Raw genomic sequence first — 27,920 nt, forward strand, 5'->3', positions numbered from 1 at the left:
AATCACCACTGGAAGTTCATACCAGAGCAAGACATGTATTCACTCTTCCATTGGTAAGATCCTTCTCACACACGTGTGTGCACACACACACTGGAAATTCATACCAAAGCAAGATGTATATTCACTCTTCCATTGGTAAGCTCTCTCTCTCTCTCACACACACACACACACACGTGCACGTGCGCGCGCATGCACACACACCTGTCCTGCCTGCTTTCCACCACACTTCAGCATCCTCTCCTTGCAACAGCTGGGAAGGACAGCTAAGGGCTCAAGCACAGGTCACAGAGAACGTAGCCCCCAGAAGGAGCTTCGGAAACAATTTCTTCAAACACTTGGCCTTTGAGTCTCTCCTCAAATGTTGCCTTTGAACCTCAGACTTTTCAGAACACAGTAGCACACTAGCTCTGGCCCCGGGGAGCCGCCCTCCCACTCTTGCCCCACTGGGGGCGCCACACACCTTGCTCTGTTGCTGGACTCCAGCGCAGAGCCCACAGCCCACAGCTCCGGGTGCTTCCTGAGCACAGCGGAGCTGAGGCGCCCAGGGGCCCAGCCAGGCCATCCCTGCAGAACCCCGCTCCCTCTGACTGCCAGCCAAAGTGCAGGCTCAGACTAGACTTCTCTCCCGGCTGAACACTCAGGCTTCCCAGCATATTTAAACATTGAATTTATTTATTTAAAAGCAGAGATACAGTAACAGAGAAATCTTGCAAGTACTGGCTAACTCCCCAAATGTCCACAACAGCCAGGCCAAATCCAATAGCTCAGAACTCCATGTGTGTCTCTCACATGGGTGGCAGGGACTCAAGTACTTGAGCCATCACCTCTTGTCACCCTGGGTGCTTACGAGCAGTGAGCTGGAATGCGAAGTACAGACAGACTTGAATCCAGGCACTCTGATATGGGATGTGGGTATCCAAAGTAATATTTTTTTAAGATTAATTTATTTGAAAGTCAAGAATTGTAGAGAGGAGGAGGAGGGGAGAGAGAGAGGGAGAGGGAGAGAGAGAGAGAGAGAGAGAGAATCTTCCGTCCTCTGGTTCACAGTGGCCAGGTGGAAGCCAGAGCTTCACCAGGGTCTCCAACATGGGCGGCAGGGACCCAGGCACTTGGGCCTTCCTTCACTGCTTCCTCAGGCCATTAGCAGGGAGCTGGACTGGAAGTAGAGCAGCCGGGACCCGAATAGGCTGGCCCCCAAGTGGTGTCTTAACAACTGCCCGAACCTTGCCCCCTACCCCCAGCACATACATCTACGCTGTCTCTTGCTAAAAGCCATCTGAGGCAACTTCCTGGCATGTCTGGCCCTTGGCCTCTCCCAGGCAGGGCACAGCCCATCTAGCGAAAGGGGTCCCGACTTCCATCAGGCTGCTGTCCCGGCTCCCAGCCTTGCCCGCCAGGCTCTCCCCATCCACTCCCTTCCAGCACTCACCCCACACGCTGCCCCCATCTAGGAGCTGGGAGGCCTCCATAGCTTGACTCAGGAAACCAGCTGCTCCTTGTACCCCAATTGCCCAGCACATGGTAGGTACAAAACACAGACTGAATGAATGGACACGCGGCCACGAGCTCCTGGGAATGGGCTACGGCTTCTTGGGGTGGAGGATGGTCACACAGAACTAAGATGTGTGCACTGGAACACCGCACACCAAGTCTACATACAAACGTGCGCACGCCCGGGAGCACACCCCCACGCTGGGGACCCCGGGGGCTCTAGGAAGAGGCCAGCCCCTCGGCGGCTGCTCTGTCTGACCCCTCGCCCTCCCAGCCAGAGTTCTTCTGCAGCTCTTGGAAGAAGAGCTGGTGCTGCAGGCTTCTCAGGCTCTCCAGGTCCTCGGGAGAGAGGTGCTCGGCGGGGCCCTGCTCCCCCTCCTCTCCGTCCTCCATGTCGGCATGTCCGTCGGGGGGCTGCGGGGAGCTCCTGGAGATGTAGCCCTGGTCTGACTGCACTGACTGCCGCTGCTCTTCCTCGTGCGGCGTGTACAGGTCTTTGAGGGCCACGGCGGGCCTCTCCCACCCCTCCTGGCCGGGGCAGCTCAGGCTCTGCTCAAACAGCGAGACCATCAGGCCTTCCAGCTGCTCCCTGACAGCCCCAGCCAGCGGCTCCGGTGACGCCAGCGGCTCCGGTGACTCCAGCGGCGTGCTGCAGAGAGGCGAGTCCTCTGGGTCCAGGGGGAGGAACAGGAGGCTGTTCCGCCGGGGGCCATGGCCCCCCAGCAGTGGACAGACCTCCCCCTCCTCCACCACAGCCAGCCGGCTTGCTGTACTGCTCCCGTCAGCAAGGGGCTCGGGTTCTAGCACGTGGGTCACGGCGACCTCCTGCCCAGGGAGCAGCACGGTGCGGAGGGCCTGGGCCGCCAGCTCCCCCTGGGGCTGTAGCTGAGGTTCCAGCTTCGACGGTCCCCCCTCGGCCTCGCCGACCAGCGGCTCCACTGCCACACAAGCCTGGCAGGCAGGCTCCTGCAGTAGGGGCCTCTGCCTGATGATGCCGCCCTCAGGGGGCAGCAGCGGCTCTTCAAACACCTCTTCGTCCAGGGACAGGGGGTCCTGCTCATCCGCCGAGCCAAGGTTCTCGCACTCAAACCAGTTGGGGCAGCGGGCCTGCCACTCCTGGAACCTCTGCACGGCCTCCTTGAGCTGCCGGCCGCTGGGGCTCTGCAGGTAGTTCTCCCCCGTGAGCTCCCCGATGCGGTGCATCCGGCCAGGCTCGAACATCTCCAGGTCCTGGATCCGGAAATAAACCTCCTCAAACTTGTCCATGAGGGCGTACCTGGGGGTGATGTTGAAGAGGTCGGGGACGTCGCTCTCACTGCTGATGCCGCTGAAGTAGCAGACGACGTAGGTGCCGAAGCAGGCCGGCTTCTTGAAGTCTGGGAGGATCACGTTCATGGCCACCGTGAAGAGGTCTCCCGCGGGCTTCCAGCGGTCGCACCGCAGCTGGACGGCGGGCTCCTCGCGGCCCAGGATGGCCTGCCACTTGGCCCGCGTACCTCGGGAGCACAGCACGATGATCTTGGAGTCGCTCTCCACCATCTCTTGCTTCTGGCGGCCCACCCAGGTCACCACCCCCACCTCCGAGATGACCTGTTCTTCCAGGAGGTCCAGGGCCACCTCGGTGCCGCAGGCTGTGAGCAGGAACTGGGCGAACTTGAGGACCACGTCCACGTAGAGGGGGTGATCGGCTGAGTAGATGATCCAGACTTTTCTTGGCCTCAGGGGTGGGGGGGTCAGGTCAGCCGCAGGCGGGGTGCCTATGGGACACAAGGGAGGCAAGACTGACACACAGGCTGAAGGCAATGACCCCTCTGGCCAGCTCAGGAGGGGCTGTGCCAAATGCAGAGCTTGGATCCCACCCCTCAGCCTTGGAAACACACCCGAGGCCTGCTAGAGGAAGCCTAAATGCTGCCATTTCACCCTATTTTGGCTATATGAAAAAAAAATTACAGTCCTGTGCCTCGAGGGAAAAAGAATCTTTCTCTTTGATTCCCACCTGGCCTTTGGCCGAAACTTGAGGCTTTTTAATTGAAAAATGAAAAAAGGCACAAAGGCCAGCCTGTGGAATAAACACCTGCTCTAGGGAAGGCCTCCTTTCCAAAACAGGGTGCCCTCCCTTCTGCTCTTTGTCCGAGTGACTGAAAACACAGCACTCTGGGCCTGGCTATTTGGAGGGCCCTGAAGGCCCTGTGTGGGCTGCAGAAGGTAGGCTCCCCCTGAGGGGACTGGGAGTCAGCACACAAAAGGTGACCCACCTCCTCATCCCAGAAAACCCTCCACCATGCCTTTAACACACACACACACACACACACACACACACACACACGCCAGCCCCCAGGAACCAGGAAATACTGACCAGTGAATCTGGTGTCATTACCACGTTTTTCATGAGATCCTGTAGGGAAAAGAAATACACTGGAGTGGCTCTTTGGAAAAAGAAGCAGGGACAGGAGCGCTGCCCTGAACCGACCAGTGGTTGCTCCAGGCCTCGGCCAGGGGGCAGGGTCTGATGGTTGTGCAGGTGCGAATCCTGGGTCTGTGACCTCACCTCTGCAAGCCAGTCTTCCTCTGTGGGGCGGTGCGTTACCTGACATCACATATGCTAACGTGCCTGGCATATCACATGCACTCAATCAGGTGGGCTCACTGGGATTGTTTTGTAGTAGCCGGGACCCCCAGAACAGTGCTGGGGGCCTCCACCCTGGTCCCTGGCTTCCTGGCAGTCTGGCCATCAGTAACAGACTCCACTGGAGGGAAAGCTCTCTCATTCCCAACTCTGTCCTTGCAGGAGACATATATATATGTACACACATACACACACATATATTTGTGTGTCTATATATGTACACACACAGATTTTTACTCTTTTTTGTTTGGAAGGCAGAATGACAGAGAGATCTATCTACTGGCTTACTCTCTAACAGCCAGGGCTGCACAAGGCAAAGCCAGAAGCCTGGAACTCAAGTCTTTGTGGGTGGCAGTGACTTGAGCCTTCGCCTGCTGCCTCCCACAGTGTACATTAGCAGGGAGCTGCAACTGGACACAGAGCTGGGACTCGAACCCAGGCACTCTGTATGGCCCAAACACCTGCCCCTCCTTCTAGAAGCAGCCCCCAGCAGGCCCACTTACAACATTTCCTCCCAGTATTTTTGAGGTGAGGAGGGGAAACCAACAGAGTGAAGCAACTGTTCCCCTCAGCGACGGTGAGGAAACTGTGGTGAGGGAGTTGGCTTCTCAGTGGCAGCTGGGATGAACGAAGCTCACAGGTGACCGAGCCAGGGACTTAGACGTTTCATTTCAATCCTCACTCTTTGGGCCTTTGCCCACAACTCTCAGAAGTCGGTGAACAGGGCTGGTGTGTGGAGCAGTGTGTTAAGCTGCTGCTTGTGACCTCTGTCACACACACAGGAATGCAGGTTTGAGTCCTGGGTGCTCTGCTTCCAACCCAGCTCCCTGCTAGTGGGCCTCGGATGGCAGCAGATGACAGCCCAAGTGCTAGGGCCCCTGCCACCCACGTGGGAGACCAAGGTGAAGTTTCTGGCTCCTGGCTTCAGTCTGGCCCAGATCTGGCTATTGTGGCCATTTGGGGAGTGAACCAGTAATAGAAGGTCTCTCTCTCTGCCTGTCCCTCTTTCTCTATCATTCTGCCTTTCAAATAAATAAATAACCTTAAAAAAGAAAGACAGTGACATAACCAGTGTGATGTTTTCCCTTTCCTTCATCAAGCAGTGTAGGGTATTTAGAAAATAGTCAGAGGTCTTAGTGGTACTCCAAAAGTTTGTGAACAATGCCTTTAGAAGTTAGAAGATGAGTATATTTTGGTGCAAAAATCTTTGAAATCCATATGCATTTCTATGAACTTTCTGAAGATTTTTCACATACATGCTCTTCTAAAAAACCTGTCATTTAATTCTGTTTCACATGAACTTTTTCAGTGGGTTAATCCTCTGCCTGCGGCAACAGCATCCCATATGGGTGCTGGTTCGAGTCCTGGCTGTTCCACTTCCAATCCAGCTCTCTGCTATGGCCTGGGAAAGCAATGGAAGATGGCCCAAGTCCTTGGGCCCCTGCACCTGCATGGGAGACCAGGAAGAAGCTCCAGGCTCCTGGATTTGGATCGGCTCAGCTCTGGCTGTTGTGACCATTTCGGGAGTGAACCAGTGGATGGAGGACCTTCCTCTCTGCCTCTGCCTCTCACTGTCTGTAATTCTATCTTTCAAATAAATAAATAAAATCTTTAGAAAAAAAAGATTTATTTAGGGGCTGGCGCTGTGGCATAGCGGATAGAGCCGCTGCCAGCAATACCGGCATCCCATATGGGTGCTGGTTCGAGTCCCAGCTGCTCCTCTTTTGATCCAGCTCTCTGCTATGGCCTAGGAAAGCAGTGGAAGATGGCACAAGTCCTTGGGCCCCTGCACCCGCATGGGAGACCAGGAAGAGGCTCCTGACTCCTGGTTTCAGATTGGCTCAGTTCTAGCTGTTGTGGCCATTTGGGAAGTGAATCAGTAGATGGAAGACCTCTCTCTCTCTCTCTCTCTCTCTGCCTCTCTGTAACTCTGTCTTTCAAATAAATAAAGAAATCTAAAATAAAAAAAGATTTATTTATTTACTTGAAAGTCAGAGTTGCACAGAGAGGAGAAACAGAGAGAGAGAAAGAGATCACCTATCTGCTGGTTCACTTCCCAAATGGCCACAACACCCAGGGGTGGGCCAGGGTGAAGCCAGGGGCCAGGGGCTTTTATGGGTCTCTCACGTGGGGATGCTGGTGTTGCAGGTGGTTTTGCCCGCTGTGCCACAGCGCCAGCCCCTGCATGAACTTCTTGAGGTCACTTCATCAACAGCAGAAATGAAACAAACAGCCCCCGACACCTAGAGAGCCACATGGCTTATTAACAGGAGCTCTTAGTTATGTTTCCCGACTCCCCCAGCATGGCTACCACACCACAACACCGAGTGGTTACTACCCCATCCTGCAGAGCCTTGGTCAGCATGGCAACAGCTTCTCCAGGGCCATACAAACAGCCCTATGACCACGTTCTCTCCAGCTGTCAGCACAGGAGGAGGCCACTGACTGACAGCCACCAGTACCACCCAGCAAGCACACTCCTGGACTGTCTCATGTGCTCCCATGGAATCCTCCCTTCAGCTCAGGCAGTCCCATTTTACAGAGAAGAAAACCGAGTCTAAGGTTTGTTAAGTGACTTGCCTCTGACTGGAGGTAAAGTGAGGTACAGCTGGAGTCCACACCCACCCCCTGGCCCAGAGCCCAGAGCCTGAAGCATCACTATCACACTGCTCTTTGCCCAGACCTCAGACGCACAGGTCTGGGGGTTGCAGGATGGGCTTGTTCAGGCTGCTCCACTTGCCTGGCTGATCACTCCTGAAGCAGGCAAACTCTACGCTAGCTCCTTCCAATGTGTTTATTTTAATAAAACTGATTTTAGTAGCAACAAATGTAATGGTGGCTAAGAGATGCTGAGCAAATATCACAACTCAAGTTCTATGCTAAGGACTCTTGTGCCTTATTTCACTTCTTCCTTGTACACGGCCCCAGCAGTAGGTGGTAGGGCTGGTATCTGAGCCCAGGTCCTAGGTTCCCAATAACTGAGTTGGAGGTGTGGCATATAAAGGGCCACATCTGTCCTTAAAATTAGCAATTGAAGAGCTGAAGGGTCCCCTGTGGGCACAGCCTCACAGAGAGGGTCTAGAAGGAGGAGAAGGGAGAAGGTTGGGAGAAAGCAGGGAACAGGGGACAAAGCCCCAGGCCCAGGCCCCTTACCAGAGATCCTCCACGTCATGCAGATGACCAACAGGATGACAGAGCCCACCAGCATGATGGAGATGCCTGTGATGAACACGTACACCCACAGCGGGACAAAGTCTGCAGGGCGTACAGCACCGTGAGCAGCCTGTGGGGGTTCCCAGCCCCTCTCCCCGACCCTTGGGCCCTGCCCTCCTGACCCCCTCCCCCAAGATGTTCCTTGACGTCACAGGTGACCTCACCACCCCTGCCCCCACGCCAGCTTCTGGCTCAGCCTTGTCTGCTTGGCTCTGGATGAGGCTCAGGCAGGGCCTTCTCACAAGGTCCCCAGGGGCTCCGGCAGCGTCCCGGGAAGGAGATCTGAGCTCACCTGCAACGGAGTCTGCAATGAGAACACAGGGAAAAGGAAAAGCAGTCTTCTTAGTTACGGGAGCGACCACAAACAGCAGTGCTGAAGCCTTTGATGACCCTGGCCCAGCCCCTGTGCCTGCCGATAGCACCGTGTGGATATGGGTTAAGGGAAACCACTGCAGGGAATACCCATGGCTGTGGGCCTGAGGACAGAAGCTCAGCTCCCACATGGGAGGCCGGGGCTCTCTCTCCTAGCCTAGGGCCACGTCTGCTGCTTCCTAACCAGTGTGGCTGTGGCCAAGGAAGTCACGGAGCACAGGCTTCTCAGTGGCAGTGCGGGGGAGGCAATGGGCTCCTGGGTCTCACAGGCTCAGGTCGGAACCGGGGGCTCGGCCGCGACCTCGGTGTGTCATCTTGGACAAGTGGCCTAATGTCTCCTCGGTTTCCTCATCTATGAACCTTGGGGTGGGAGTGTCTCCATTTCCCAGTATCCTCACAACTTGTGAGGATTAAAAATGAATGGTGTTGGGGCCGGCACTTGGTGTAGAGGGTTAAGTTGGGCTTGCAATGTTGGCATCCCGTATGAGCGCAGGTTGCAGTCCCAGCTGTTCTGCTTCCAATCCAGCTCCCTGCAAATGTACCAGGGAGAGCAGAGGATGATAGCCCAAGGACTTGGACTCCTGCCACCCATGTGGGAGACTTGGATGGAGCTCCGGGTTCCTGGCTTTGGCCTGGCCTGGCCCTGGTTGTTATGGGCATTTGGGGAGTGAACCAGCAGATGGAAGATTCTCTCTTTCTGCCTTTCAAGTAGATGAAAATCAAACAAAGACAAAAACTGAACTGTAACTCTGAGATAGTAAAATCCCATCCTTCAGTCAAGGAAATAGAGGATCTGAAAGGCTCAGTACTTTGCCCCAGGCTGCACAGCTAAAGAGGCAGACAGGAGTTCGCCCAGGAGTCTGTGCCTGGAATGCCCCACCCAACACCCCAGGTGTGGAATCAGCTCTGGCTGCCGACCCCCACCCCCAGGGTGACCCGCCCTGGACAGCCCCGGCCGTCCTACCTGGAACATAGAGGATTTCAGGGCAGGAGACGGTCACAGAGTGTCTGAGGCAGTCGTTCTGGCAGCTGCTGAAGAAGGGCTGGATCTGGAGAGCAAGAGCAGAGCAGGGGCACATGAGGCCCTGCGGCTCTGTGCAGGCAGAGGCAATGCGGCAGCAAGGGACCCGGGCTACTCCAGACTGTCCGTGTGGCTTTAGGACAGGACTCCCATCAGCAAGAGAGGGCAAAGGACCCCTGTCCACAGGAGGCTGGAAGAACGGCGCAGGAGAAAGGCAGACGGCGCCTTGCTGGGCAGAGAACTCTGGATGGTAGCAAGTGCTGGGTGCCTGTGGGGAGCATGAGTGCTCAAGCCGCCCTCCCTCCTCACCTTGCCCAGCCAGCAGGAAGGCCCACTTGCGCATGCTCTCCTTCACCTGTCTGCACACAACTCACCCACCTGCACCTGGTGGCGGCAGCACCACTCGGAGCTGTGCAGAAAGAGCGTGACGTTGCATCGCTGGTGGAAATCCTCCCGTGCGGGCTGCAGAGAGGGGAGAGGCCAGGTAAGCGTTGCTGATTGAGAACTCTGCAGCAGCGCCACATGGAAGCAGTGCTGCTCAGAAAACCCAACGCTTCCACAGGACGGGGAGCTAGTTGTTAAATCTCCCTCTGGCTGCTGGAGACCAGGGGGACACAGCAGCACTGGACTGCACAGCTGCAGGGAACAGCATTTTGTACTAACCCAGCTCCATTGGATTTCCCCTTTGTCTTAACCCCGACAGTTCTCTGGTCCTCAAATCCGTTCTTGAATAAAGTGGAATAAACATGGCAAAAACATAGAGAATGGGACAGAGAAGCCTGGAGGGCTGGGCAGGGCAGCATCGACTCTGTTTCTGTCAGCTACAGAATCAGCTGCAAGACCACAAGAGAAGTCAGCTACAGTCACCTACGAGAGCACCTCAAAAGGTTCACAAAAACTGGAATTAAAGAGAGAAACTTACATTGGTGCAAAAAAAATTTTGAAATTCATTTTGTTATGATGGGCATTTCTATTAACTTTCAAAAATTATTACTCATTTGAAAGGCAGAGACAAAGATCTTCCATCTGCCAGTTCACTCCCCAGATGCTAGCAACAACCAGGGCTGGGTCTCCCACGTGGGTGGCAGGGACCCAGCTACTTGAGTTACCCCCTGCTGCCTCCCAGGGTGCACACTGGTGGGAAGTTGGAACGGGCAGCAGAGCTGGGACTCACACCCAGGCACTCCAAGACTGGACGTGGGTGTCCCAAGCAGCGGCTAAACTGCCACGCCACACCCTCACCCCTCCACGAACATTGTGAGGAGCTCTCGTCTCCCTCAGCATGGAAAAGGGCAAGGCGCTCCATGAGACCACTGCTGACTGAGCAGTCTTGGGCTCCGAGTGGTGAGAGAGCTCGGAAGGCTGAGGATTACCGCAGGTATCTGATGAATGTGCTCGAAGCAGCTGCGGTTCTCGGCGTGGGGAAAACTGTTCAGCAGCAGCAGGTAGTGGGCAGACTCGTTCCACAGGGTGAAGCTCACCCGCAGCTGCTGGGCCTCCAGCGTCTCCACGGTGATGCTGGGGTCCCATAGGCTGCCTGCCAAGGACACACAGCAGGTCAGAGGGAGGAAGGGTGGGTGTGCACACACACACTGTGTGCATGTACCCGGCAGAGGTCCGCCCGGGCCAGCCACAGCTACCTGAGCTCACACACGGCGTGGTCATCTTCATCCTGGGGTCCTCGCAGCCTGCCAGCCCAGAAAGAAGAGACATCATTAAGCCCTTGCCTTAGGAGGTTTGTTCATCCAGACTCCTGATGCCAGGGGAGGCACAGGACCAGACCGCTGCCACTGGCTAGTGGACCCCAGGGTTAGGGGCTGCCCGGGCTGTCCCATTCTGTCTCTCCGTGGGGACCCTTATTCTTCCTAAGCTTGCTTTGGGTGACCAATCTGCCTTGGGTCACTCCTAATTCTTGTCACTGCATCTGCACTGGCCTCTCCAGAGCTGCCGCTGCCTTTGACAGGCAGAGCTGCACGGATGCCCTGCTGCGTTGTGCTTGTGAGTATCGCCTCAGTGACTCAGCAGGGCTGGGAGGGCATCGATCTGTCAGCACTGCTGGCCCATGAGCGTATCTCGACGACCACCATGGCAGTTACCTTCCCAAGCCCCTCTGCACTTGCCCGCCCCCTGCAGTGGTTTCCCTCTGCTTAGGACGGACGATGTGTGATAGATGTGTGATAGGTGTGAATAACCAGGAGGACAGGGGAGGTTCACTCATGCACCACGTTCTTCTTGAACATCTCTTGTGCCAGGCACTGTATAAGCACTGGAATACAAGCCCCAGCACTCAGGAGACTCGATTCTTGGGGAAGAGGTCAACACCAGCACAGCGGAAGCCTGAGACGTTGTGCCAGGAGCAAAGGATGAGCCCCATGCAGAAACAGACAGAAGAGTAAGCAGGCAGTGTGTGTGTGTGTGTGTGTGTGTGTGTGTGTGAGTAGGTGTCCAGGGATGAAGATTTTAAGGTTTTAATTTGAAAGGCAGAGAGAGACAGAGAGATCAATCCTCCACCCTCTGGTTCACTTTCCAAATGCCTGCAACAGCCACGGCTGGACCAGGTCAAAGTCAGGAGTCAGGACCTCAATGTGGGTCCCCCGTATGGGTACAGGGACCCAACTATTTGAACCATCACCTGCTACCTCCTAGGGTGCATAATAGCAGGAAGCTGGAATAGAAGGTGGAGCCAGGACCCTAACCCAGAGACTCTGACATGGGATATGAGCACCTTAACCATTGCACCAATGCCCGCCCCATCGCCACCCTCAACAAGAACTTCCTGACCAGCTACTGCATGCGAGAGGTTCTGAAGATTACACAAAAGGGAAGACCCAGACCTTGTCCCGTAGCTGGCTTTGAGCACCTGAGATGTGGGGAGGGCAGAGAGAAGAGGCACACATAGCAAGTGAGGGTTTAGAAGGTAACCCAGCTGTCACCATGGGCAGCATGGAGGAAAGGAGAGGAGGGTGTGTCACCCCAGGAGGGGTGTTAGAGAAACGCAGGTGGGACACGTTGACAATGGTGGAGGCTGGGGCTGGCCTGAGGCCAGGGCTACCACCCTCCTGAGAGTGGCCTGTTTCCCAGACACGTTCCAGGCAGGAAGTAGGCGGCTTCTCTCTCAAGAACTCTTGGGAGTGTGGGCCAGTACCTACGGCAGTGTCATGAGAGAAGGGGCTCTGTTTTGGGGAGTACAGCCTGCAGCCATACATCAAGGAGCTGGCTCCCAGTGCCTGGTGACTGTGGCTGCTGGGGGAGCTGTGTGTTGAGGTTCGGCTGAGCCACCAGTTGGTTTCCTCCCACAGAACCCCATGGTGAAGGCAATGGCTGGGCAGGATACTCTTACCGGGCACAAGAACGTTCCTGGACTGGTGGTTTGGGTCCCCATCGGGGATCGGCTTGGGCAGGTGGTGAACAGTCACCTCGTACTCCTGGCCAGGTTCCACCACAAAGTTACTGAAGCTAAAACGCCACTGAAAGGAAAAGAACTGGAAAGGTTACACGCACACCTCTCTCATGCACTTGGGCTCAAAGCACCCCCTTCCCCACCAGCTCCCCAAAATCAGTCAAAAATAAGACAAACTCCAAAATCCAAAAATCTGAGATTGCATCAGTATATCTGTATTCTAGTTTTTTTCTATATATATATATATTTGTTTTAGAAAAAGAATTTGAATTCTTATTTACTTGAAAGACAGAGGCGGGGAGTTAGCTAGCTCTCCTATCCACCAGTTCACTTCCCAATGGCTGCAATGGCCAGGCTGAAGCCAAGAGCTGGTAATTCAACCTGGGTCTGACACACAGGTGGCAGGGATCCGACTACTTGAGTCCTCACTGTGGCCTCACAGGTGTGCATCAGCAGGAAGCTGGGATCACGAGCAGAGCTGGGACTCAAACCCAGATACTCCGCTATGCAGCATGGGCACCTCGACTGCTGTGCCGAACACCCACCCATGCCTATTTCATACATCTTTTTTTTTTTTTAAGATTTATTTATTTATTTGAAAGTCAGAGTTACACAGAGAAAGGAGAGGCAGAGAGAGAGAGAGAGAGAGAGAGGTCCTCCATGCAATGGCTCACTCCCCAGTTGGCTGCAATGGCTGGAGTTGTGCCGATCCGAAGCCAGGAGCCAGGAGCTAGGAGCTTCCTTCGGTCTCCCAGGCAGGTGCAAGGGCTCAAGGCCCTGGGCCATCCTCTACTGCTCCCCCAGGCCCATAGCAGAGAGCTGCATCAAAAGTGGAGCAGCCAGGTCTTGAACTTGCACCCATATGGGATGCTGGCGCTTCAGGCCAGGTGTTAACCCACTGCACCACAACGCTGGCCCCTATTTCATACATCTTAGATGTGGATCTCATCAGTGGGTACTGGAGTCATAGACAAAAGAATTGGACAAGTGGAAGTAGCCATTCCCCTCCCATCAGCCTTCTCAAATTCTGGACAATGAGTGAATAGGGGCTGAACCAGGGGACTTGGAACTGTCAGAACTGGCATATAAGAGGCAGCTACAAACTCCTTGTTAAATGACTCTTTCTCCTTAAAGGGGAAAGCCAGGGTTCTCTTGAAAACATTCCAGGGCCGGTGCCATGGCTCTCTTGGTTAATCCTCCGCCTGTGGCGCCAGCATCCCATATGGGCACCGGGTTCTAGTCCTGGTTGCTCCTCTTCCAGTCCAGCTCTCTGCTGTGGCCCAGGAGTACAGTGGAGGATGGCCCAAGTGTTTGGGCCCCTGCACCTGCATGGGAGACCAGGAGGAAGCACCTGGCTCCTGGCTTTGGATTGGCGTAGCTCCAGCTGTAGTGGCCATTTGGGGGGTGAACCAACAGAAGGAAGACCTTTCTCTCTGTCTCTTTCTCTCTCACTGTCTAACTCTATCTGTCAAATAAATACAAAAAGAAGAAAAAAAACGTTCCAGAGCAGGAAAATGTAGAGGGAGAAGGAGATCCTCACCTACCTGGGCTGCACAGCTAACTGAGTTGTGCTGAGTTGTTTTCCGAATGGCTCGGAAGAACTCTCATTCTCTCCTCTAAGTAGAGTTAGGAACCTGTTCCTCCCCTTCCACACAGCAGCCAAGTTTGGGGGAGGCTCTGCCTTGCTACTTGTGTTTGTGGGACATCTCGCCTGTTGAAGAGGGCTATTTGCAGATTTCAACCAGGTGTTTTCAAATTAGAGCATGCTCCAGAATCATGTGGAGGGCTGTGGACCCCAAGAACTGGCCTTACCCCAATTTCTGATTCAGAATGCCTGGGTGGGGCTTACAATATAAAATATGAGGGTAGGGACTGACATGTGGCAGAGTGGGTAAGGCCACCACCTGCAATACCGGCATCCCATACAGGCGCCAGTTCTAGTCCCGGCTGCTCCTCTTCCCATCCAGCTCTCTGCTATGGCCTGGGAAAGCAGCAGAAGATGGTCCAAGTGCTTGGGCCCCTGTACCCATGTGGCAGACCCAGAGGAAGCTCCTGGCTTTGGATCGGCCTAGCTCTGGCCATTGAGGCCATCTGGGGAATGAACCAATGGATGGAAGACCTCTCTCACTCTCTGCCTCTGTCTCTCTGTAACTCTGACTTCCAAGTAAACAAATAAAATCTTAAAAAAAAAAAAAAAAAAAAAAAGAGGGTACTTCAAAATGTCCATGAAAAATGGAATTAAAAGGTGAGTTTATTTTGGTGCAAAAAATTCCAAAATCCATGCATAGTTTTTTCAAAATATGCATTTTCCCTGAAATGTCTGAAGATTCCTCATATGTATGGATTCCAAATTTTTTTTTACATCAAAATAGACTTGTTTATTTGAAAGGCAGAGAGAGTGAGTGAGTAAGTGTGTGTGTTAGAGGGAGAGAAGGAGAGAGAGAATCTCCCCATGCACTGGTTCACCCCACAAATGCCTGCAACAGCCTCAGCTGGACCACGATGAAGCCTGGAAGTGGAGACTCAATCCAGGTCTCCCATTTGGGTGGCAGGGACCCAAGCACATATGCCATCGCCTGCTGCTTCACAGGGTGTGCATTAGTAGGAGGCTGGAACCGAGAGGCTGAGGTGGGACTTGAACCCAGGTACTCTGACATGGGATGCAGGCATCCCAAGCAGCATCTTTTTTTTTTTTTTAATTTATTTATTTGAAGGGCAGAGTTTCAAAGAGATAGAGAAAGAGAGAGAGAGAGAGACAGAGAGACAGAGAGAGAGAGAGAGAGATCTCCCATCTGATGGTTCACTCCTCAAATGGCCGCAACGGCTAGAGCTGGACCTATCCGAAGCTAGGAGCCAGGAGCCTCCTCTGAGTCTCCCACATGGGTTCAGGGGCCCAAGCTGTTGGCCATCCTCTACTGCTTTCCAAGGTTGTTAGCAGAGAGCTAGAGTGGAAGAGGAGCAGCTGGGACACAAACCAGTGCCCATATTGGATGCCAGCACCACAGGCAGAGGCCCAGCCTACTACACCACAGTGCTGGCCCCCAAGCAGCATCTTAACTGGTACACCAAACACCCTCCCCTAAACTTATCTTTTTATTTTTTAAAAAATATTTATCTATTTTCAACTATTTGAAAGGCAGAGAGAGAGAGAGAGAGAGAGAGAGATATCTTCCACTGGCTGGTTCACTCCCAAATGCTTGCAACAGCTAGGGCTGTGTGGGTGATCCTGTGGGACTGCCTGCCCTGCCCATGCGGGAGGTTGGGAGGGACCCCACAGCCTGGCTGCTGGCAGGCAGCAGGAGCTCCAGGCCCATTTCCCCCATCCTTCCTTCCTGTTGGAAGCCTATGGCTCTGCCTTTACAATTGATAAACAGAGAGCCGATAAGCAACTCCCACATTCCAGAAGTGGGCAGGTTGTACAAAGCAGGCCAGGGGCCTATGTGGCCTACATAACCTATAAGTTGATTGGTTAGGGGTCTTTTGGCATGCTGCCCCTTCTGCCCTATAGAATCGCCATTACTACCCCAGGTTTTTTCTTCCCCTCTTACCCTATAAAAGTCTGTGCCTGATTGCTAATAAATGGACATGCTCATCAGGCTTGTCCCCGGTGTTTCTTGTCGAGAGACACTGTGGCTCTTCCAGCCCGACAGGTGAGGGTCTCACACAGAGAGCTCTACCTCAGGGCTGGACCAGACCCAAAGCCAGGAGTCCAGAACTCCATCCAGGTCTCCCACAGGTGTGGCAGAGGCCCAAGAACTTGAGCCATCATCTGCTGCCTTCCAGAGGCATTAGCAGGAAGCCGGATCAGACTCCGAGGAGCCAGGATTCAAACTGGTACTCTGATGGAATGTGGGACTCTCAAGCAGAGTATTAGCTGCTACATAAAATACCCATCTCTGAACTTATCTTTTAACCCCATTTTCCAAGCACTTTTTGAAGTATTCACATACACAAACCCCGGGTGGCTGCTGATGCTGTTGCCCCAGGGCACATACTCTGAGGTCCACTGCTTTAAGCAAACTGAATAGGCAGAACGTTCTCCCATCTGGCGGTGAAACCACCGCTGGACTCGCAGCTCCGCGCCACCCACAGCAGCCCTTTGGTCTGGACACCGTGTTTTATTCCTGGTGGCCATCACCAGATTAATTCCAGGTGCAAACAAAAATGGCAAGAGGCAGGGCTGTGGAGGTCATGTGCCAAGTCCACTTCCTCGCAGAGTGGAAAGGGAAAATGGGGAGAAAGCACAAGGCTGGGAGGTCAGGGAGGCGCCCACAAACACACCACCCGTCTTGGAAGCAGCCTCCATGGTAAATCTGCGCCTGCCTTTGGGGGCAGGTCCACACTGGGGCAGGGAAGGGCACACGCTGCACTCACAAGCTCTGTCCTTACCCGCCTGTGGTGATGCTTCAGTCTGGAGAGAAACTCAAACTTGACACATAATCGCTCATTGGTGTTCAGCTGCAGGATGGATAGCTCTGCACCCTCCAGGTATAAGATGCTGGCTGAAGGTCAGAGTGCGGGAGAGGAGACAAACAGATGCAGCTCAGCCATCATAACCACAGGGTGTGTCACTTCCCTCTCTGCCATGCTTGCTCACTTCCTGTCTTGCCTAACTCTCTGCTTCCTGTTCCTCAGATCACTCTGGGGCCTTGATTCGCCTCTGCGTGTGGACAGTCACATCTACCGGACAAGGACAAGGACACCTTGTTCTGGGCTCTCAGTGAAGGCTCTGCACATTTCAAAAGCAGAATATTTAAAGCACATTCGCTAGAGTAACATGTGCTTCTTTTACTTTTATTTATTCATTTGAGAGGCAGAAGGAAAGAGCTCTCATCCACAACAGACAGGGCTGGTCCTGGTCTCCCACACGGGTGGCAGAGACTCAACTACTTGAGTCCTCACCGCTGCCTCCCAGGGTGTGCATTGGCAGGAAGCTGGAGCCAGAAGCACAGCTGGGAAGTGAGCCCAGGCACTGTGACTTGGGACATGGGCAATCTTAACCACCAGGCTTTGCAAATCTGTGGCTTGGGAATGGGCAACATGGCATGGGTATCAAATGCAGCCTTCCCACCACCCTTCCCCACCTGCAGCCAGCAGGGAGCATTCAGGCTGGGGCTTTACACGGAGAACCTCCTCCATGCCCTGTTCACTGATCTGGGCTGGCTCTCACAGCACCTTATCCTCCCAGTTCTGCAACACAAACACTCTCTGAAGAGGTTCAGGGCATGTGTTTTCAAAAGTGTTGGCCTCTAAATGAAGGGAAAAAGCAGGCTGGCCAATATGTTACTGTTTTCCCAGTAAGTATCTGGCACTGTAGTCCTAAGATTAACTACTTGCCTCCCCTCTCCCCAGAGTGATAATCAGACTGCAGGAAGGCCTTTTATGAAGGACGGCGTGATGAAAAGATATTACTGGGGGTTGCTATCTAAAGTGCAGAAAAAGCATTAACTGCATGCAACGATGGGTCCTTCCAGCTCTGAATCTGGCTCCTGGTGTCTGAACACAGGCTTGGGAACCCAACTCTGAATCAGAAGGGGCAGGTGGTATGGAAGTGGCAGAATCCCATGATACGCCCACTCACCATCTGTCTGTAGCATCCATTCGACGTGAACCACAGGGACAAGGTCTCCAGACCGGGTGTAGGCCAAGTGCAGCTGGATCTGGACATCTTTAGGTGATGAGGGGGTCAGGTTTCGAGGGTGGATCCAGCTGTCATCCAGGCAGGTACCTGGCAGGGAAAGGCGGGAATCAGAGTTGAAACTGAGGCCCTGTGTTGGCCCGGCAGCAGGTCCAGAGAGCTCCACTACCACTATTCCAGTACTTGCCTGGGTTATTGCAAAGCTCTGATGTCTAAAGGGCATTTTAGGAGCCAAAAAAAGTACGCAGGTTGGTTTTTAGATGAAGCAGTGGTTAGAAATACGGCCCAGGAGGGATGAGGTATGTCAGGACACTTGAAATATGCACCTTTTCTGGAATTAAACAAAACCTGACCAGCAGTACAGGTGTCTGTGACTTTCCACAAGCAAGTTGTGGTGACTAAAACTGGCTTACAGCTGTACTAGGGCAGCACCCCAGAGAATCCTTTCCAAACCCAACCCACAGTTCCATCCCTCATTTCCTGACTTTGGCTTCCACGCAGGCAGTGCAGGTACACACATCCAGGGCTCTCCACAGTGCCTCCCACGGAGCGTGCAGCCACACGGGCCCCGGGGTGGGATGGTGGGGCCCGTGTCAGAACTCAGCACGAGGCGATCGCTTTATAGCACAGCCACACCAGGAGGAACAAGGGGAGATGACTTACTGTTCTTCACTGTGCAGTTTAGCTCCTGTGGAGAAAACGAAGGTGGCAATTACAGCCGGGAAGGAACTTCACTCACATGTCGGGCCCCAAGCTCTGCCCTGGCTCATTTCCAAGAATAGGATTCATGGGATGCCCATGCACTTCGGGAGGGCGCTCTGGGGAGGGGCCTCTTCTCACAGCATTCTCACCCCACCCAACTGGGGAGCCGGGATGACAAGAGGCACAGCGGATGGCAGCAGGGAACTGGGGTTTTAGGAGGAAGTAAGGTTACGACCCCGGGGACTTTAAAATTGTAAGACAGAGAGAGGATGGCAGACATCTGGCACAGTGGTAAAGCCATGGCTTGGAAAGCCTGCATCGCAAATGGAGTCCCGGCTCCATTTCTGATTCTGGCTTCTTACTAATGCACACCCTGGAAGGCAGCAGGCTCAAGCTACTTGGGTCCTTGCCACTCGTGCGGAAGACACAGACTGAATTCTGGGTGCCTGGCTTCCACCTGGTCCAATCTTGTTTGTTGCAGGCCTTTGGGGAATGAACTAGCAAATGAAATATGGCATAAAAGTAAAAAGACTTAAAAACTTATCTTTTAGTTCCATTTTTCCATAAACATTTTGAAGTTCCCACATATATGTATTCAAAGATTTATTTATTTATTTGAAAGGCAGAGAGAGAGAGAGAGAGAAATATCTTTGCTAGTTACTTCCCAAATGGCTACAGTGGTTGGGGCTGGGCAAGGCGAAACCGAGAACTCCATCTGGGTCTCTCACATGGGTGGCAGATGCCCAAGTACTTGTGTCATCGTTCACTGCTTTCCCAGGTGCATTAGCAGGGAGCTGGATCAGAAGTAGAGCAGCTGGGACTCAAACCGGTGCCCATGTGGGATGCTGGCATTGCAGCATTGCAGGCCATGGCTTAACCTGCTATACCACAACATCAGCCCCCTGACTCCACTCTTGATTCTAGCTTCCTGCTAAGACAGACCCTGGGAGCCAGCAGTGATGGTTCAAGTACTTGAGTCCCTGCCACCCATGTGGGAAACCTGACTCCTGGCTTCAGCCTGGCCCAACCAGGACATTGTGGTCATCTTGGGGATAAACCCAGTGAATGGAAGATTGCTCCCTCTGTCTCTGCCTATCTCTAACTCTGCTTTCAAAGTAATTAATTAATTAATTAATTTTAAAAAGCCAAGCTGAAAAGAAAGGGAGCCACTGATTAACCTGCAGACATTGAGTGCCAGACACCAGACAAATACTTTTTCAGGTACTTGGGCTCCTGCACCCATGTGGGAGACAGGGATGAAGCTCCTGGCTCTGGCCTGGCCCACCTATGCCCATTGTGGCCATTTTGGGGGTGAACCAGCATTTGGAAGATCTCTTTGTTTCTCCCCCTCTCTGTAACTGCCTTTCAAATAAACAAAATAAATATTCAAAAAAAAAAAAAAAAATGGAGCCAAGACTCCAAACCAGGCACGCCGATGTGGGATGTGGGATGTGGGATGTGGGATGTGGGTGACCCAACCAGGCATCTGAAGGGCTAGGCAAAAGCCCACTCCCAAAACAATCAGAATTTTCAAAAATATTCCTAGAAGACAAAAGATCTTGCTGGGAACAGAATAAAATTAAATCAAACAAAATTAAAACAGCCCTCAAAGCTGAGAGGACAATGCAGCATGGAAACTATGGAAGAATAAGCAAGCACAGAACAGAAATGAACACTGTGAACACTTTCTCTGAAAGCTGAGCAAATTATAAACAGATACAGGAAAAATATGATTACAGAACTAAATTAAGAAGTACAAGATATGATTAATTGGACTTCCAGAGTCATATTACAGGAAAACAACAAACAGGAAAAAATTATTTAGGGAAAAACCCAGAAGGGCAGGCACTTGGTGCAGTGGTTAAGAGATGGTTTAGGGACCGGTGCTGTGGCATCGCGGGTAAAGCCACCACCCGCAGTACCGGCATCCCATATGGGTGCCAGTTCAAGTCCTGGCTGTTTCTCTTCCGATCCAGCTCTCTGCTGTGGCCTGGGATAGCAGTAGAGGATGGCCCAAGTCCTTGGGCCCCTGCACCCACATGGGATGCCCGGAAGAAGCTCCTGGCTCCTGGCTTCAGATCGACGCAGCTTTGGCCATTGCAGCCATCTGGGGAGTGAACTAGTGGATGGAAGACCTTTCTCATTCTCTGCCTCTGCCTCTCTGTAACTCTGCCTTTCACATAAATAAATAAATCTTTAAAAAAAAGTTATGTTTACAAACTATTTTTTTTAAAAAAGAGAGATGGCTTAGGATTCCTGCATCCCACCCTGGAGTGCCTGGGTTCAAGTCTCGGCTCTGCTCCTGCTAGCATGCATCCTGGGAGGCAGCAGGTGATGACGCAAGTACTTGGGTCCCTGCCACCCACGTGGGGGATGTGGATGGAGTGAGTTCTGGGCTCTTGACTTTGGCCTGGCCCAGCCCCAACTGTTGCAGGCATTTGGAGATTCAGTCAGTGGATGGGACATCTGTATATCTCTCTACCTTTCAAAGTAAATAAATAACCATTTAAAAGAAATGTGCATTTTCCTTGAACATTCTGAAGACTCCTCATATCTGTTAATTGAGGAAAAAACATATGACAAATCTGAGAGAAAAGTCTAAGCTAGTTGTATAGAAGAAATACGCTTGCCTTAGTCATGAAGAGTACTTACTTGATATAAAAATATAAATGCTGATTATTGATTTAGCTGATTATGATATAACAGAGGTGACAAGTGGTAACAGTTAATGTAGTTTTCTATTTAAAAATTTTAATATATTTGAAGTTTTTACTTTTTGATTTGAAAGGCAGAGAGAGAGAGAGAAAGAGGTCACATCTACTGGTTCACTCTCCAAATTCCCAAAATAGGGCTTGGCCAGGAGAAAGCCAGGAACCTAAAAGTCAATGCCACATAGGTGTTAGGAACCCAAGCACTTGAGTCATACCCACTGCTCCCAGGTATGCAGGAGCAGGAAGCTGGAATCAGAGCAAAGCCAGGACTCAATCCCAGCTACTCTGATAGGGGATGCAGGTGTCCCAAGTGGTATCTTAACCGCTGCACCAAAGGCCTGGCCCTGTTAATTTTTATCTATTGTAGATAATGCCTAAAATTGATAAATCTAAAATTAACACTATCGGTGCATTTAGAAATATGGAGGCTAGGGCCAACAAAAAGAATTCCTTTTGGCACAACATAGTACTCCCTATCTGTGCAGACACCAGTGTAGACATACTTACTGCACTGCCAGTCATCTAAAAGGACAGCACAGCAGTGGGGGTGTAGCCTAGCAGTTAAGATGCTGGTTCCGATGCTGTGTCCCACATCAGAACACCTGGGTTTCATTCCGGGCTCTGTTCCTTATTCTAGCTTCCTGCTAATGCTGACCCTGGGAGGCAGCAGTGACGGCTCAAGAAATTTGGTTCCTGCCACCCATGTGGGAGATCGGGATTGAAATTCTGGCTCCTGCAGCCATTTTGGGAACCAGTAGATGGAAGCTTGCTCTGTCTCTCACATAAATAAATAATAAAAATATAAAAGTATAGCACAATTGTGTACAGTACATAGTACTTGATACTAATAAATGACTCTTTCTGGTTTATGCATTTGCTTTACTATACGTTTATTGTTCCTTTAAGAGTATATTCCTGGGGCTGGCACCGTGATGTAGCTGGTAAAGCTGCCACCTGCAGTGCCAGCATCCCATATAGGCGCCAGTTTGAGTCTCTGCTGCTCCACTTCCCATCCAGCTCTCTGCTATGGCGCCCCCAGGAGGGAGACCAGAAAGAAGCTCCTGGCTCCTGGCCCAGCTCTAGCAATGGCAGCCAACTGGGGAGTGAACCAGTGGATGGAAGACCTCTCTCTCTCTCTCTCTGCCTCTCCTTCTCTCTTTGTGTAACTATTTTAAGTAAATAAATAAATCTTTTTTAAAACAAGGAGAGAAAACTGAATCATATAAAATGCTCAATTAAAACCACAAAGAGAAAAGAAGTGGAAGATTAAAATAGGAACCAGGGGCCTGCTATGCTGTGGTGTAGCAAGTAAAGCTGCTGCCTGTGGTGCCGGCATCCCATATGGCTGCTAGTTTGAGTCCCGGCTGCTCCACTTCCCATTCAACTCTGCTATGGCCTGAGAAAGCAGTAGAAGATGCCCAAGTCCTTGGGCCCCTGCACTTGTGTGGTAGACCCGAAAGAAGCTCCTGGCTCCTGGCTTCAGATTGGCCAGCTCCAGCTATTATGGCCAACTGGGGAGTGAACCAGCAGATGGAAGACCTCTCTCTCTGCCTCTCCTTCTCTCTGTAACTCTGCCTTTCAAATAAATAAATAAATCTTAAAAAAAGGCTTTTTTTTTTTCAAAAAAAGAGTATATTCCTTCTACTTACAAAAGTATTCATTATAAGACAGTATGCCTTGTGGGCAGACAGCAGCTTCACATATCGCATGTGGACCAAGTCTCTTGACTGTACCAAGAGATCACAGCAAGTGACTGATGTACACCATATATGTCTGTGTAAGAACATGTATGACGTTCTCATGGTGACAAAATCACCTAAGGACACAGCCCCCAGGATGTTCACTGTTTACTGATTAACAAAAACCTCAAGGCACAGGGACTTCAGTTCATTGGCCCAAGGTCCCAGAGAGCTGGCACTCAAACCACACAGTTTTGCTCTGGAACCCAGGATCTTAATGCTCCTAGTCTGCCTCTTTAAACACAAACAGGAACACCCAACACTGGGAGGTCAATATTGTCTTCGGTGGCAGTGAAGACCAAAAGGAAGAAATGCAAGTCTCCATTCAACTGTGAGTGCCTGAGAGGCGGGCTCTGAGGCTGCAGGCTTAGCCCTCACTCACTACTCACTACCTGTGTGACCGGGGCCAACACCTTGCCTCTGCAAAGCAGGGAATCATGCGGCCTCCAAGGCTGTTGCACGAGAACTGTGTGTTGAGTGAGCATGGACCGAAGGCATGGTTTTTTCACAACATGCATCTTCCTTGTGTTAGGAAAAAAAATTGTTTTGCACAAAAATAAACTAGTATGTTTCATTCCATTTTTCCAGAAACTTTTCTAAGTCCCCTCACACACATGAGCCACGTGCACAACGCCTGGCTCTGACAAAGCTCCAGGCAAATGCTCTTGCATGGCTGCAGTGTGCCCAGCCTGATGCTCTCACATGACCAGCGGGCAACGCGACCAGTGTGGCGAGGAGCTTCCTTTCCCAGAGGGGGGACACGCGCTCCTCACAGGGCCGGGTGCGGGTGACAGAGGAGGTTGACCAGCCCAGGTCTTCTGAGTCTGAGCCTCAGGCTGTTTGCAGAGTGCCAGTGGACGTTATACAGACTCCTGAGAGAGACAGCCTGGCCAGAGCAGCGAGCAGCCAGGACGACCAGCCAGAGGCAAAGATCGAGAAGCCTGCTAGCTTTGCTGGTTCTGTTGCTGACTGCAAACCCGGCCCTGCCTGCCCAAGGGCCTACACCACACTTGAATGCCCATGGAACACGATTTTTACACTCTGGAGGGTGGCATGGCTGCAGGCAGCTCTGGCTCCCAGCAGATAAGAGGGTTAAGCCCAACAGTTCTTCTACTATCACAAGTCAAAACCACAAGCAACGAAACACACATCCTGTTTATGAAGTTGTATGCTACCATTCACATTACCAACTCCCAACTGTGGCTGTCTTTCCCTGTGGGTTTTGCTGTGGGCTGGCAGTCATGGGAAATGTGCAAGAAAGCCCAGGCAGTGGGAAGGGTTCAACCAAAAGATGGCACCAGGAAATGCGATGACTTAGGGTTTGCTGGGGTTTGGTTTCTGCAGGGAAACCAGCGCCCTCTGGGACTGGGGCTATGGCTGGTCTCCTGGCTCTTCAGGCAGAGGTAAGCACTCATTCCTTCACTCATTGCTTTGTTCTTTCACACATGAATTAGCCCCAGCACTGGAAGCCACCTCTGTCTGAGAACAGAGTCACTGAGCCCTAAACCCCACTAGGCTTTTACATGTGGAGTCTTCAAAAATTCATGACAAATGTATACTGAGAAAAAATCAGAAATGTGTTTCAAAAATGTTTGTGCCATAATAAACTTATCTTTTCTTTTGAATTAGTCATGAAGCAGACAGACGGAGAGTAAGCTCATTCCCGAAAAGGCTGCAACGGCTGGGGCTGGGCCAGACTAAAGCTGGCAGCTGGGAACCCAATCCAGGTCTCCCACACGGGTGACAAGGGCCCAACTACTGCAGCCATCACCACTGCCTCATGGGGTGGGCATGAGCAGAAAGATGGCATTAGGAGTGAGGTCAGGACTGGAACCCAAGTTCTGTCCGATATGGAGTGCAGGGGTCTCAAGCTGAGGCTTAACCCTCTGTGCCACAATGCCCACCCTGAACTTCTTCTTTTTTTTTTTTTTAAGATTAATCTTATTTACCTGAAAGGCAGAGGGAAGAGACAAAGAGGGAAGAGAGCGAGCTTCCATCTAGTGGTTTATTCCCTAAACAGCTGTAACTGCTGGGTGGAGCCAGGCCAAAGCCAGGAGCCAGGAATTCCATCGGTCTCTCAAACCGGTAGCAGGAGCCCAGGCACTTGGGGCATCTTCTGCTGCTTTCCTAGGCACAGCAGCAGGGAGCTGGGTTGGAAGCACAGCAGCTCCAGTATGGGACATCTGCACTGGAAGCAGCAGCTTACCCCACTGTGCCACAACACCGGCCCCTATTTTTTTTTTTTTTAATGTTTCTTTATTCTTACTTGGAAGTAAGAGTCAGATAGACTCTCTCTCTCTCTCTCTCTCTCTCACACACACACACACACAGAAAAAGAGATCTTCTATCTGCTAGTTCACCCCCCAAATGGCTGTAGTGGCCAGGGCTGGGCCAGGCTGGAGCCAGGAGCTTCATTCAGGTCTCCCATGAGGGAGGCAGGGGCACAAGCACCTGGACCACTTCCTGCTGCTTTTCCCAGGCCATTAGCAGGGAGCTGGATCAGAAAGGGAGCAACTGAGACATGAACCGGGGCCCATATGGGATGCCTGGTGTCACAGGTGGCAGCTCTACCTGCCACGCCACAATGCCAGTCCTTAAACTTATCTTTCATTTCCACATTCCGTAAAGTTTTCGAAGTACTTTTCTATTCGGGACAGTTGTGAGGGCTCACTTTGAAATGGTGCAACTTGTCTTTTTCATTGTGGAAATGAGGAATCCAGGCCCACACAGCCTAAACTACCCAAGATTGCGACAACCATCAGTGGTGAAGTCGGCATGGAAACCAGGTTCTACTGAAACCCTCTCTGTGCCCCGTGGCATCAGGAAAAACTCCAGAGGAGGGCGAGAAGAGCAGGGCTTTGCTGCACAAGGATAAGTCAGTGGAGTGGGGAAGCCATTGTCAGTGGAGAGTGAGTGGGTATAGGTGTGAGAGGACGGCAGAGGTCGGGAGCTTGCAAGCAGGGTGGCCAGCACACCTGGCTCACCAGCCCTGTCTCCATCAGCTGTGTCCTGCTTCACTGTGCAATTCATGTCCCCACCCTTCCAGCCCAGCTCTCACACCCTGACACCCTGGAGACTATCTCCCTTTCCTGCCACACAGACCCCCACCTGTGGCCACACCCCTTACCCTGTCCCACTCAAGGGCCTTGGCCAAGCCCTTGTCACCACCGCTCAGTGCTGCCCAAATGTCTTCTCCATGAAGAACACCCCAGCTGGCACTCTCTCGACGCCTGTCCCCTCACCCGCTGTGCAAAGAGCAGGGCTCCAGGCTGCCCTGCAAGCCAGTAGCCTGGCTCCCAGCCGGGTCCCGCGTGGACGACGCGAGGCCTTGGACACCAGGGTCCCAGGAGCACTTGTTTACAGTTTCAGTTCCTAGCGGAGGACTTTCGCTTTGCAGGCACCTGACAAACGGTCAACAAACAACTTCCGCACCGGGTCTGCAGGAGGACCTGGTCAGCAAGCGCCTCCCGCCTTTCCCCAGTCGTGCCAGTCACAAGGACATTTCCCAGCAGCGTTCGCATTGCAAACACCCCCATCCCCCCCACCTCAGCTGTGCAGCAGTCACTGGCCCTCCACCCTCTTTCGGTAAGCCTTCCACAACATTAGCCAAGGAGCATCAGCCCTGGGCTTCACAGCCTCTGACTCAGACCTGAGCCCTATTCCTCCGGGTCTGCGGTGGGTGGTGAAAGGTACAGAAAGCAGAAGGGGGGGGGGGGGCTACCTGGCAGAGAGGAGGGTCTTTGTGGACGGCACGCTGTTTTTGTTGTTTCTTGTTGAAGACGGCCCTGGTGCCACGCGACAGGCAGGCGTGTCACTGCCAGTGGACCCAGCAGGCTCCTACTGGACAGCTACCCACTGGCCGATGGCACACTTAGCCCATTTCCAGACCCAGGTTGGGGGTGTGGACAGTGGGGTCCTGATAATCAACCGCCCCGTCCTCAGGGCATCGCCCTTTAGGGACAAGGCCGTTCCCTGAAAGATCAGGCCACTCCGCGCCCCAGATTCCACCCCCCACCCCCGGTCCCGGCCAGCATTTTTGCTTCAGGACCTAAGTGGGGTGCCCCCGGGGGCGGGGCTGAGGTCCGTCGGGGACGCCCCCTTCCGCACGACCGCACCCGAATCCCGGCGCAGAGTTCAGGCCACAAGGCAAGAGGGGGCGCTTCTGGGCGCGCGTTCAGCCTACCCCGGCCGCGCGCGGCGAACCGCGGCCCAGGGCCTCGGTCGCTTCCCTAAACTCCACGGCCCTGGCGGGGCCGTCACTCCCGCCTCCCGACGCACTTTGGCAGGTCACGCTTTGCAATATGCGCCGCACGACCCCCTGCCCTCCAACTCCCTCTTCTCCCTCACCGCTCCTAGGGTCCTCCCCAGCGCGCTGCGTTCTTTATGGCCAAACCCCCGACCCCTCTTGGACACCCTCGCGCAGGTTTCCCGCGCCCCTGCCCGGGCGCGTCGTCCCCGGTGGCCTGCCCACATCAGCCTCGCTCGTCTGGGGCTCACCGGCTGCGAGCAGACGGGCGCCGGGTGGTCCAAGATATGCAGAGCGGCGCGGCCCGGGGCCAGCGCGCCAGAGAGAAGGAGCAGCAGCCACAGCGGCGGTCCCCGGACAACGGGCGGCCAAAGGCTCGGGACCCCCATGGCGCGGCACGGTGGCGGGGGCGCACGAAGGAACGCCCAGGGGTTTTTCCTCAGGCGGAGAAGCCCAACTTTACTGCGCTCAGCCTGCTTCCGGCTTTTTGCCCCGGCCGGAGGCGGGCCGGGTGGGGGCGGGGAGTGGGCTGGGCACCGTCCCTCCGCCGGGCCCGCCCCGTCCGGGCGTCCCTGGCGCGCGCTCACCGCCCTTGACAGCGCGCAGGCGCCCTGGCCTCAGCCCGCCTGTGCGCTTCTCCTGACTTAGTTTCCGCGCGCGCCCGGCGACTACCCCAATGTTGGGATTGCTCGTACAACGCTCAACTCGGCACTCGAGGAGGAACATTTTCTTGGTCCGGTCCCGTTGCCTCCTCCCCCCCG

At 53.3% G+C, this 27,920-nt stretch overlaps 1 protein-coding gene across 4 annotated transcripts; it reads right to left on the bottom strand.

Annotated features, from left to right (window-relative positions):
- Positions 1 to 654: 654 nt before the first annotated feature.
- IL17RA (interleukin 17 receptor A) lies at positions 655 to 27,828 on the bottom strand. 4 transcript variants are annotated; one of them, XM_008259876.5, is made up of 13 exons: positions 27,411 to 27,828; positions 18,425 to 18,449; positions 17,705 to 17,851; positions 16,513 to 16,625; positions 12,064 to 12,190; positions 10,364 to 10,411; positions 10,097 to 10,260; positions 9,102 to 9,185; positions 8,667 to 8,751; positions 7,623 to 7,634; positions 7,271 to 7,372; positions 3,848 to 3,886; positions 655 to 3,248 (listed from the first exon to the last, which is right to left on the bottom strand). In XM_008259876.5, the coding sequence occupies exons 1-13, from the start codon at positions 27,546 to 27,548 to the stop codon at positions 1,711 to 1,713; spliced, it is 2,622 nt and encodes an 873-aa protein (XP_008258098.3). In that variant the 5' UTR covers positions 27,549 to 27,828; the 3' UTR covers positions 655 to 1,710. The 4 variants fall into 4 exon arrangements, with proteins under 4 accessions (XP_008258098.3, XP_089160559.1, XP_051706058.3 ...); XM_089304433.1 differs by lacking the exon at positions 27,411 to 27,828 and adding an exon at positions 26,635 to 27,355; XM_051850098.3 differs by lacking the exons at positions 18,425 to 18,449; positions 27,411 to 27,828 and adding an exon at positions 18,280 to 18,391.
- Between the last annotated feature and the right edge of the window lie 92 nt (positions 27,829 to 27,920).

Source organism: Oryctolagus cuniculus, chromosome 9 (genome assembly GCF_051225735.1).
Source record: "Oryctolagus cuniculus isolate XC-2025 breed Fujian yellow rabbit chromosome 9, ASM5122573v1, whole genome shotgun sequence".
NCBI classification, from domain to species: domain Eukaryota; kingdom Metazoa; phylum Chordata; class Mammalia; order Lagomorpha; family Leporidae; genus Oryctolagus; species Oryctolagus cuniculus.